Source organism: Dromiciops gliroides, chromosome 4 (genome assembly GCF_019393635.1).
Source record: "Dromiciops gliroides isolate mDroGli1 chromosome 4, mDroGli1.pri, whole genome shotgun sequence".
NCBI classification, from domain to species: Eukaryota; Metazoa; Chordata; class Mammalia; order Microbiotheria; family Microbiotheriidae; genus Dromiciops; species Dromiciops gliroides.
This window is the reverse complement of record NC_057864.1, coordinates 374508769-374521182: the sequence shown is the minus strand read 5'-3', so window position 1 is coordinate 374521182 and position 12414 is coordinate 374508769. Positions and strand designations below refer to the sequence as shown.

The 12414-nt window shown below is 39.7% G+C and overlaps 1 protein-coding gene across 1 annotated transcript in view; it reads left to right on the top strand.

Annotated features, from left to right (window-relative positions):
• The first annotated feature begins 2294 nt into the window (after positions 1-2294).
• IL22RA2 (interleukin 22 receptor subunit alpha 2) overlaps positions 2295-12414 on the top strand; it is a 126496-nt gene continuing 116376 nt past the window's right edge. Inside the window, 3 exon segments of the mRNA XM_044003492.1 lie at positions 2295-2324; positions 4740-4821; positions 5224-5296. Of these exon segments, the coding sequence (XP_043859427.1) occupies positions 2295-2324; positions 4740-4821; positions 5224-5296 (185 nt within the window).

Here is a 12414-nt window from a genome sequence, read left to right as displayed (position 1 = left end):
ATTTTCTTTTGCAGCACTCAAGAACAGTGTATTATAATTCCATATTCTCACATTCCACAGGATCCTCTGTCTCATCATCAAGTGTTATTCATTCATAGATGCCTGAAGTTGTTTACTAGATTTGGAGGCCATATTTTCTTCCGTTGTTAATATTTTCCTTACTGATTTATCTGCCTATGTTCAAAATCTTAAGAGTTTTCTTCCTTCTGAGATCTTTGGCAATTTGTCTTTTTCCCACCCCCCAATAACTCTCCCCCCCTCCCCATTTTTCCCTATTCACTTTCTGACTTTCTCCCTTCTGATGGTGGTTTCTTAAGTCTCTGCCCTAAGTGACTTTTGGGTGGTCAAAACTGACCCCAGCTAGATACTTTGCCCTTTTTTTTCAGCTCCCCCCCAACACATACACACACAGTGTCCTGACCTGATGGCCCACTCCTGTCCCTTAGTTTCTCTGGCCTAACACTGGCTGTTCAGAGATATGCCATGCTAGTGCTCTGAGGGGTTAGATGCCCCGGCAACTCTGGTACTATGGTGTTTCCCTTGGCATGAGCAGGCTTTTGCTCCTGAAGGAAGGACTGACGGCCCTGGTTTTCTGTCCCAGTGGACAAACTCCCCACATCCTGGAGCTGGTCTCCATGGCACTAGAAAGGGGGAGGTTGCACTGGGGTTTGTGGGTGGGTTTTGTTATAAACCTTTCTTGGGTCCTTGCGCTTATTACTAATGCAACTTAGCATGGGAGCTGAGGGAGAGATGCTGGGTGAACCCAGAGTCAGTGAGCATCAGTTCGTGGGTTTGAGGTTTGTTTAAGGTTTTTTTTACCTTCTTTTGGATTCTGGATATCCTCGACCATAGAGACAACTACAAATTTATTTTTTGAACATAATGTTTTGGAGAGGTTTGAGATATTGTGAGTGAGGATTGGAGATACTGTCTAGTCCCTAGCTTCTTAAGCTATGGGTCATGACTCCATATGGAGTCGCAAAACTGAATGGGGGGGTTTTGGAAAAATTTGGCAACAATAAAAAGTTATTCACAAGGGCAGCTAGGTGGCACAGTGAATAAAGCACTGGCCCTGGATTCAGGAGGACCTGAGTTCAAATCCAACCTCAGACACTTGACACTTACTAGCTTTGTGACCCTGGGCAAGTCACTTAACCCTCATTGCCCTGCCAAAAAAAAAAAACAAAAACAAGACAGCTCAAAAAGTTATGCACACCTATTTTATATACCCAAGTCAAGTACAAATTTCTTTGGTAAAAAGGGGTCGGGAGTGGAAAAAGTTTAAGAAGCCCTTGACTAGTCCTCCATCTCATTCACATGACCCAGAAGTCTTGTTGGTGCTTTAAGTATTCTAGGATATAGTTTCTCTAGGCCTGCTGACCACATGTCATTCAGAATAACAAGGTGCTTTTTTTATGAGTCATACTCATTTGGGGTTTCAGTTCCTTGTAACCATTTTTCTTCTACCTTTCCTGATCAAAAGATCATTTTTCTCAGAGGAGAAAATGAAAACAAGAGTTGGGAAGTTCTGTCTACTCTCCAGTATCTATTATTATCCTTCCATCCACTCAGTATTCCCATCCCTCTCAGCTCAGATCCCTCATTGACCACCAACAAGGCCTACTGAAAAGCACTTTTTCGAAATCACGGTATCCTTTTTTAATGCATCCTCTGTTGCCTGTGCTTAGTTCCATACTACATGTGTGAATGTATTAATATGTTACATATAAAATAGATGTGCCTGTCTATGAATATCTGTTGTACATATCTGTATGTGTGTGTTTTAAAAATCTAAGTTGATTGATGAGTTTCCTGCATTGACACCCAGCTTCATCCTCTAATATTCTTTGTCCTCACTTAACCCAGGTTTCCTTCTTCAGAGGTTCTTTTCCTGGTATCCTGCAGGTGCTAAGTGCCTTACCCTTGAAGGCTACTTTATATTTGCTTTATGTTTGGTATATACCTATGAATATAAATATTGTCTCTCCCTATGAGTTAATCCTTGAGGGTAGGAAGTTTTGCTTTTGTATAAAGATATACAGAAATCCCTAGTGCCTAGCACTATCTAGAAAATGGTAGATACTTAATAAATACTTGCTAAATCACATGACTAAAATATCCATTCCCTATGACCCAGAGATTCCAATACTAGGTTTACATTCCAAGGAGGTCATTGATTAAAAGAAAGCTCCTATACATACCAAAATATTTCTAACAGTAGTTTTTTGATGGCAAAGAATTGGTAATAAAGTAGATGACCATTAATAGAGGAATAACCAAACAAATTATGGAACATGAATGTGATGGGATATTACTATGTCGTTGTAAGAAATGATGAATATGGAAAGACTTAAATGAACAGATACAATTCTGAAGTAAGCAGAGGAAAGAAAACAATATACAAAGTGACTATAATAATGCAAATGGAAAGAACCACAAAACAATCAAAAGTGAATATTGCAAAATAACAAAGGGCAAGTCTGGTCCCAAAGAAAAGATATTAGAAGACACCTCTTCCCTTCCCCCACCTTTTGCAAAGGTGGAAGATCCATGAGTGTAAAACATTGCATATATTTTCAGCTTAGGTAGACAGACAGACAGATTTTGCTGGTTGTCTTTTCTTCCTCTTTAAAAAATATTCTGGGGGGCAGCTAGGGGGCGCAGTGGATAAAGCACCGGCCCTGCATTCAGGAGTACCTGAGTTCAAATTCAGCCTCAGACACTTGACACTTACTAGTTGTGTGACCCTGGGCAAGTCACTTAACCCCCATTGTCCCACAAAACCACACCCCCCAAAAAAATATTCTGTGTTTTATGGAATGGCTATCTGAGAGGAATTGGGGGAAGAATTGGGGGGGGGGGATTTCCGTAAACTAAAAACAAAAAAATTAAATTTATTTTAAATATAAATATTTGATTAAATCATTTCTATTTGTCTTCAATTATATTCTTGAGCTTCCTATCCTCTTGTATCTACTTCCCCTATAGAATTTTAGACCATTAGATGCTACCTATATTTTCTATAAACCCTTCGATAGCCATTCTTCCCAAATCTAAGGCATACTCATCAGATTCTGCCCAGCTTTTCTCTCATGAATTCTATGATGAAGTGGTTACTTTGTCCTGAAGGTTTCATCATTTGAACTTCAGCAACCCATATCTCCTTCTTGGTCAGCATTAGGTCCAGAATGCCCATTCCCCTTGTCACTTCCTTTAGCTTTTTAAGAATAAAATCAGCATTAAGGCAAGTCAAGGATTTATCAACTCTTCTGCTTTTGACAAAGGTAGACCTCCAGCAGATGTCTAGATAACCAAAGTCCCCCCATACTTCTGTGGCATATAACACCATTTCAGATTTATACTCTTTCTTGCACTCCTCATCAACTTCCTGAGTCATCAAGTCCATATTTTCTTTTTTTGTCCCAGACCATGACCCCCAACTATATGGGGAGCTCCCTAGTGTGAAAGCTCCATCTATCAATACAAATCAGCAACTATAGCTTATAGTCTTAAAGTGTTGCTTGGGCCATTGAGAAGCTAAGTGCTTCAGATCACACAGCAAGTAGATATCAGAGACAACACTTGATGACTCAGGTCTAGAAAGGCTCCAAGATCAAATTTGTGAATTTACTTCTCAGTGCATTTACTCCCACAGTAATATCACTAATGTTTCTCCCTCTATTGACCCTCACCCAAATACACTCTTCCATGCTTCCCCATTTGAGTTTCTGGTACTGCCTCACAATATGCTCCTAATCTCCAATGCTATTCTACCTTCCTTCATACTTGTTCAACAATAATAGCATTTACATAGTGCTTTAAAGTTTGCAAAGTATTTTACAAATATTACTTCATTTTATCCTCACAACAGTTACATAAAGTAGATGCCATTATGATTTCCATTTCACAAAGGAGAAAACAAAAGTTGAGAAGTTAAGTGACTTTGCTAGAGCTTCAGGACTTCTATCTGCTATGCCACCTAGCTGCCTCTGTTCTGTTCTGCCTGAATAAAGTTTACTTTTTCTGAGCTATGTCCCAGTCTGGGCATCATTCTCGCCAAGTTTCAGTGATGCCTCTGATATGAATTTTACCTCTATTTGGTAGACTCTATTATTCATACTGCTTATTACCTATCATTTATATATTTGAATATAGGTATCTGAAGTCATGGTGTTCTCTAGAAAGTAAACAGAAAAATTGACTTTATACGGATGGACAATTTGCTACATTACTTTTTCTAAGACCCATCTTGGGAACAGGATAAAAAAGAAAACTTTTATCAAGCCTCCACTTTGAAACAGTACTCTAATTTGAAATAGTACTCTAATGTCTAACTCTTCATAACACCATTTAGGGTTTGGGTTTTTTGGCAAAGATACTGGAGTGGTTTCTTATTTCCTTTTCCAGCTCATTTTACAAATGAGGAAACTGGGGTAAACAGGGTTTAGTGACTTGCCCAGGGTCACACAGCTAATGTCTAAGGCTGGATTTGAACTCAAGTCTTCCTGACTGCATGCTCGGCACTCTATCCACCATGTCACATGGCTGCCCTGATATTTTTACTTCCTTCTTATTTTAGCTATTTGGATATGAAAATGTAATAAAAGTCTATAGTCTAAGTATTTTGATTACAACGAGGATCATCAACATAGATTCATCGGACTCAAGACTGGGAGAGATCTTAAAATTCATCTAGTCTAACCCTAAAGAAGTACGGTGGCTCGCCCAAAATTACATAGGTCCTAAGTAGCAGAGTTACCCGAGATTCAAGCCCATACCTTCTGATGCTATCCCCAGCACTTGTTCCTGCTACACAAGAAGGTAGGCCATGAGATGATGAGTTTGGGGGCCATAGCAGCTCAAGAGAACAATATGCTAAGGCAGAAATAGATTGTGATGTGGGTCAAAAGAGGGAATACCCACTCTGGGAGGAATCCCAGATCCTTCTAACATTGAAATAAACCATTACTAACATCTCAGATATGTCCCTTCCTCTTTAACATATTTTGGTGACTAAAATACATCAATTTTCTTTAATGTTGATATACATATGTATGTGTACATATATGGATATACATGGATATATAGATATTGATCTAAATATTGACATTGTTAGAGAGCTTTCCATATTTATACACCAGATTCTGTCCAACTTTTCTCTCCTCTAACAAGAATTCTAAGAGTGATCCCCTGCCCCTAAAGTTCCTATCATTTCTATTTCAGCAACTAATATCATAACCTTCTTTGAATGCAGTGAGAAACGGTGTGGTAGAATGGAGAGCAGGCCTGTCTGCAGGTAAGGATTAAATCCTATCTCTCTCTGCTGTATAATAACTAGGTGATCCTGAATCTTTGGCAGCTTTATAAAATGGTAAGTTGAAGAACAGTTGCAGATCTACATTGGTAGGAGCTTCCTTACCAGGGAGGCTCCCAATACCATCAAAATCATGGGTCTAGACAAAATTACACATATATGAGTAAGATTTTACTATCTGAACAAGTTTTGATATTTTTTTGTTTTTGTTTTGTTTTGTTACGTGTCAAGTGTCTGAGGCTGGATTTGAACTCAGGTCTTCCTGAATCCAGGGCCAGTGCTTTATCCACTGCACCACCTAGCTGCCCCCTTGATATATATATTATATATATATATATATATATATATATATATATATATATATACATATTTTTTTTTTTGATGAGGCAATTGGGGCTAAGTGACTTGCCCAGGGTCACACACACAGCTAGTAAGTGTTAAGTGTCTAAGGCCAGATTTGAACTCAGGTCCTCCTGAATCCAGGGCCAGTGCTCTATCCACTGTGCCACCTAGCTGCCCCTTGATATTTTTTTTAATGAAGGTTCTGTGGTTTCAACAAGTTTGAAAACCCTTAGGTTCATTCATTCATTCATTCATTCAACAAGTATTTATTAAGTATTCACTATGTGTCAGGCACTGTACTGGGCAGGGGGAGTACAAAGGCTAGAATACTAAACTAGATCCATGAGCTAAATCTGGTACAAAATAATCCCGATGGTTCTTCCTTCAAAGGACTTAGCATGTCACACTCTAATGCTTTGCTCCATTAGGCCTCCTTTGATCTAGGAAATCTATCTAAATTCCTTAGACTCTATCTCTTCCTGACCATTTTAACTAATATCATATCGGGCTAGAGATCTGCTCCAGAAAAATCAAGCCCTCATTTCTGCCCTTTGCCCTTATTTCTAGTCCTTGCCTCAAATTCTCTCTTGGTTTAACAAAATTGAGACAACGCCCAGCAGCGCTTAACATTTCCCCCTCCCACCCATCTTCCTTTTTTTTAATTAAAAAAAATTAATGAATATCTACTTTTCTATTCATATCCTATTGGAAAAGAAAAAAGAAAAACAAAATCCTTGTAACAAAGATGCTTAAGCAAACTTAATTTCCTCAATTCTAAAAAATGCATAACTCATTCTGTACTTTGAGTCTGTATGTATTAATCATGTATAAGGCATTGTGCTAGATACTGGGAATAGAAAGACTGACAAGGAGGATTACAACATGCAAGGAGTTTAGTATTGTAAAAAAATATTTTGTTAACTTGCCTAATTTGGGGGGCCTAATCTGACTGGAGGACTAATCTGGGGACTTTTGATTTACTGGCTATCTGACTGCTATTAACTTAGTATGGGCCATTTAAAAATCTCTCCACACTGCTCCCAAATTGATAAGCAAAGGATTAAGAAGCCTCTTAACTAAATAATCAAAGCAGAGTTTATTTATGAGAAACTATTTAAAATTAAGAATACAAGCAAATAAAATGTACAATCTGACTGCGTTCCGGCATGTCTCTTTACACCAGCTGCGCCTGGAACTTTTTTTTTTTTTGCCTCCTCCTCACTGAAAAGCGCCCCTGCTCCATATCGGCCTCCGTCCCTTCTTGCTCTTAGCTTTTTCTCCTTCCCCAGTCCTCTTAATCTCCTGTGTCCTTCTCTGTTCAGTTTGTCTCAGGGTCTCTAGTCTCCGGAGTCCTCCTTAATCTTGTCAGCCCCCCTTCTGTCTAACTCTCCAGTTTATATATATTCCTGCTCTCCACTCAAATCTCAGGGTTTCCTGTGCCCCCCCACACACCAAGCTAATCCGCCAGCCACCCTAGGGCTGCAGCTGGGGCTCAAGTGTCTCCCATGTACCACACCCAAGGCTCCAGGGGCCGTGCCCCCTGCTATGCCCTGAGGGACCTCTGCACAGGCTATGCCAGAGGCCGGCCTGGACTAGCCAGGATCTCTGGGATAGATCTGCCCAGGGCAGAGGGAATTGGGGCTTTTCCCCCCCAGCTGTCTGACCTGGCTCAGGGGCTTTTTGGCTCAGCTGAAGCTGAGGGGGAGGGGCACCAGCCCCTCCCACACAGAAAAGCCTCAAGGGCCTAAGGTTTTCTAATCTCAGCCCAAAGGTAGGGTCCCCAAATCAAAATAAATTTCCACAGTATATACATGATTCTCTAAGGAGACAGAAAGCCCCATTACCAACTGGGAACACCTACCAGTTCGGGAAGCACCATAAACGTGTGGAAAGATGAGAAACGGCCAAATTTCTTCAATGAACTCAAAAGGAGATAATAGTAATAGTAACAGTAAAGATAATATCTGACCCTTCTGTTCAAGGACTAGAGTAATTCGTTGACTTTGCCAGTTTTTATTGTCAATTACCCTTGAATGTATATCATACTATTAATCACTGAACATTTACAGGGAAACCTACACCACCCCTATCTAGTAAATGAGGAACTTTTGATATGCTTCTTGTAAAGTCATAAAATAGTTCAGGAAAGCTTTGAATAGTCCATAAAAGGCCAAAAAAGGGGTGCTTTCCTTACCTCAAGATTATTTTTCCTTCTGAGGATTCCAGTATATTTTTCATAAGTATTACACACATGGGAATTTACTTATCAATATTTTTACATTTTAAAAAATAGGCCGAATGTGCCATGTAGTATTAACAACCCTTGTCAATTGAAATTGTTCAAATCTCCGAAAGTTGAAGAACATACAGAGAAGCTGAACAGGTGTGGAGAATCAGCCTCAGACCTTTCACTTTAAATAAGTTTTTTTTTTTAATTTTAAAATAATGCTAGGGTAGGAGAAATTCCTAAGAAACAGGAGTTCCTGTTTGGTCTCAGGAGTCCTGAGACCAAATTCAATTCTTGAAATAGTTCTGAAAAATTATTTTCTCCCATAATTTCTATAGTTTGGACAAGAAATTCCAAGGGGAAAGAGGATTTAAATCTATGTTGATGATGATGTCTTAATTGCCAAATCTGATCCCCATTTCTCAATCTTCATCTTTCTTGAATCCCTTGCAATATTTGGTATTGTTGGCCATCTTCTCTTCTTAGATATTCTGAGTTCTTATGAACTCTTGGTTCTCTTACCTTGTCTGACTGCTTCTCCTCAGTCTCCTTGTTGCACCAACTATCCTGGGTCCTCTTCTTTTCTCTCTGTACATGCTCAATGACTCTGCCAATGACTCTGAGATCCATGTATCCAGCACAGTTTCTCTGAAGTTCCATAACCACATCACAAATTAAATATGGGACATTTAAAACTGGATTCCCATAGGCATCACAAACTACACATCCCAAATAGAACCCATCTCCCCCTACCCTGCACCTTCTTTTAAACATCGCTATTACTATGAAGGGTCTCTCTGTCTTTCTAGATATTCAGATTTGCAGCCTCAGTGTCACCCCTGACTCCTCACTCTTGTTCAGCCAAATATTGAATCAGTTACCACATCTTTCCATTTCCATATCCACAGCATCTCGATATTTTCTCTCCTCACCACTCATATATTCACCATGTTATTTCAGACTCTCATCACCTCTTGACCTATCACAACAGCTTACTTGGTCTCCCTACATCAAGTCTTTCTCCACTCTAATCCATCTTCCATATAGCCACCCAAGTGATTTTCCTAAAGTATAGTTCTGACCATCAACATCTTCCCCTCTTCGCACTGAGTAAGACTGGAAACTGCACTTCCAGTCTTCTCACACATTACCCTTCTCCACAAACTCCATAGTGGTCTACTTGTTCTGTGAACATGTTGTTCCATATCTGGTTTTCCTGCCTTTGCATTGACTGTTCTTCATGCCTGGTATGCACTCATTTCTCACCTCCAACTTTCAGAATCCTTGGTTTCTTCAAAATTTAACTCAATGCCACCATCTATCTACATACAAGTCCTGATCCCCTTAGTTGCTAATGCCTTCCCTCCCAAAATTGCTAATATTTAGCTCTTTATTCATTTGTTCATTTATTTAACTTCCAACATAAATTTATTTTCATTTGCACATGTTATACCTATATTTATACATGTTGTCCATTAGTATGTCAGCTCCTAGAGGAATCAACTGGTGTGATGAAATATATATTTTATTTATGTCTTCTGTTTTTTACATCATCATATCCTTCCCAGTCATCCCATATAAGAAATGATATTTTAAGAACAAAAAAGAAAAAGATGAGAGAAAAATCAGCACAATTAATGAACAGATTGAAAAAAAAAACCCAAAATGCAATATGCAACATTTATGGACCTCTCACCTTCATGAAGGGGTGGTTTGGGGGTCTCTTTTCATTTTGAGAGTGTATTCTTTTGAGTCAGGTTTTATAATTTTGTTACATTCACTTTTGATTTTTTCTGTTTGTGGTTCTTCCCATTTACATTGTTGTATTGTATTGTAGTACAGTGTATACTGTTTTTTTGTTTGTTTAGAATTTTATTTTCCAAATTACATGTAAAAGCAAATTTTGACATCAATTTTTTAAAACTTTGTGTTCCACCTTCTCTTCCTCCCTCACTTCCACCCACCACCCCAAGAATTCAAGCAATTCAATGTAAGTTATACATGAGTAGTCATGGAAAACATCTCTACATTAGCTAGGTTGTGAGAGAAAACAGCTAAAAACAAAACTTCAGATTAAGGAATTGTAAGAAAAAAAATGTGTTTCAGTCTGTTTTCAGATACCATCAGTTCTTTCTCTGTAGATGTATTGCAATTTTCATAAATCCTTCAGAGTTATATTAGATCGATGATTGCTCCAAAAAACATCCAAATAATGCCCAGAACAGCAAAACTCACAGAAGAATGTGCTGAAATCATCTTCTAACCAAGAACAGCTTGGAAGGTCAGAAGGAGGGAACTGCTGTGCTGATACAGGAGTTGAGCCCAACCCCACAGTCACCCTGACATAGATCCAGTCTCAGGAAGGCCTCACCAGAGAAGGAGACCCTCAGAGCCTCTGAATCAGCTGAAGCGCCAGTGTTGTCTGGAACTAAGCTCACAGTCTGGTCAGTGGGCTGAGCACTGGGTAGGGGGGAGACTACAGGGGTCTATGCCGGTGCTAAGGCAGAACTTGGATTTTACACCCCTGCTGAGAATCAGGAGGTAGGCTCCAGCAGCAGCAGCGGCGGCAGCCCAGGTTGGGGAGGGGCAAAGGCTCCTCAGAGCTAACAACCACAACACACAAAGCTGGTTGATTAGCAAGTTAGTCTGGGGTCATCTAGGACAAGGAAACAGGCCAGGCAAGTGAAGAACCTGATTCTCCTTAAATCATACCACCTGGGACTTCTTAAGCTTGGGATACTGCAGCCTGGAAATAGTGCCCCGCTTTATGGAGCTAAAAGTATAGTAAAAGAAAGGCAAGATGAGCCAACAGAGAAAGGTGAGGACCATAGAAAGTTTCTTCAGTAACAAGGAAGACCAAGGGGCACCCTCAGAGGAAGATGTCAACATCAGGGCCCCTATATCTAAAGCTTGCAAGAAAAATACGAACTGGTCTCAGGCCATAGCGGTGCTCAAAAAGGACTTTGAAGATAAAGTTAGAGAGGTAGAGGAAAAAATGGAAAGAGAAATGAGGGCGATGCAGGAAAGACATGAGAAAAAAGTCAACAGCTTGAAAAGTTAAATTGGCCAAATGGAAAAGGAGGTACAAAAGCTCTCTGATGAAAATAATTGCCTAAGAATTAGGATTGAACAAATGGAAGCCAGTGACTTTATGAGAAACCAAGACACAATAAAGCAAATCCAAATGAATAAAAAAATAGAGGGCAATGTGAAATATCTTCTGGGAAAAACTGCCGACCTGGAAAATAGGTCCAGGAGAGATAATTTGAAAATTATTGGTCTACCTGAAAACCATGATCAAGGAAAGAGCTTAGACACCATCTTCCAAGATATTCTCAGGTAAAATTGCCCTGAAATTCTAGAATAAGAAGCTAAAATAGAAATTGAAAGAATCCACCTATCACCTCCAGAAAGAGATCCCAAAAGGAAAACTCCTAGGAATATTATAGCTAAATTCCAGAGCTCTCAGGTCAAGGAGAAAATATTGCAAGCTGCCAAAAAAGAAAGAATTCAAGTACTGTGTAGCCCCAGTCAGGATAGCACAAGATCTAGCAGCTTCTACATTAAAGGACCAGAGGGCATGGAATATGATATTCCAAAGGGCAAAGGAAATGGGATTACAACCAAGAATCACCTGCCCAGTGAAACTCAGCATTATCTTTCAGCAGAAAAAATGGGACTTTAATGAAAAAGGAGACTTTCAGATATCTGTGATAAAAAGACCTGAACTGAATGGTAAATTTGACTTTCAAATACAAGACCCTAGAGAACCATAAAAAATTGGAGCTGGGGGACATACCTGGTGTCATACAGTGGGCAACTGTCTTGTGTCTGAGGCCGGGTTTTGGCTGGGATCCCCCTGGGTCCAGGGGTGATGATTTGTACATTGTGTCACTTAGCTAGATGATAACATCTTTAGGGTTAAATTGAGGGGTGAAGGGAATTCACTGGGGGAGGGGAAAGGGCAGAAGTGAAATTCTACATGAAAGTAACAGGAAAAGGCTTATGGAGTTGGGGAAGAGATGGGAGAGGATCAGAGCAGTAAGTGAATTTTACACTCATCAGAAAAGGCTCAAAGACCTTAAACTCATCAGAGCTGCCTCAAGGAGGGACTAACAGACACACCCAACTGGGTGGAGTAATCTATTTACTCTGGGCAGTAAATGAGCCTAACACTCATCAGAATTGGCTCAAAGACCTCAATCTCATTAGAATTGGCTCAAGGAGGGAATAATGTACACACTCAATTGGGTGGAGTAATCTCTCTAACCCTGCAGAAAAATAGGAGGGGAAGGGGATAAAGAGAGAGGGACAAAAGAAGGAAGGGCAGAATGGGGGAGGGGACAGACAGAAGCAAATCCCTTTTGAAGAGTGATAGGATGAAAGAAGATGGATAATAGAATAAATATCATGGGGAAGGGAATAGGATGGAAGGGAAACAGTTAACAATAGTAATCATGAAAAAGAAAAAAAGGGGAAAAATTATACAAATAATATTTATAGCAACTCTTGGTGGAGGCTAAGAATTGAG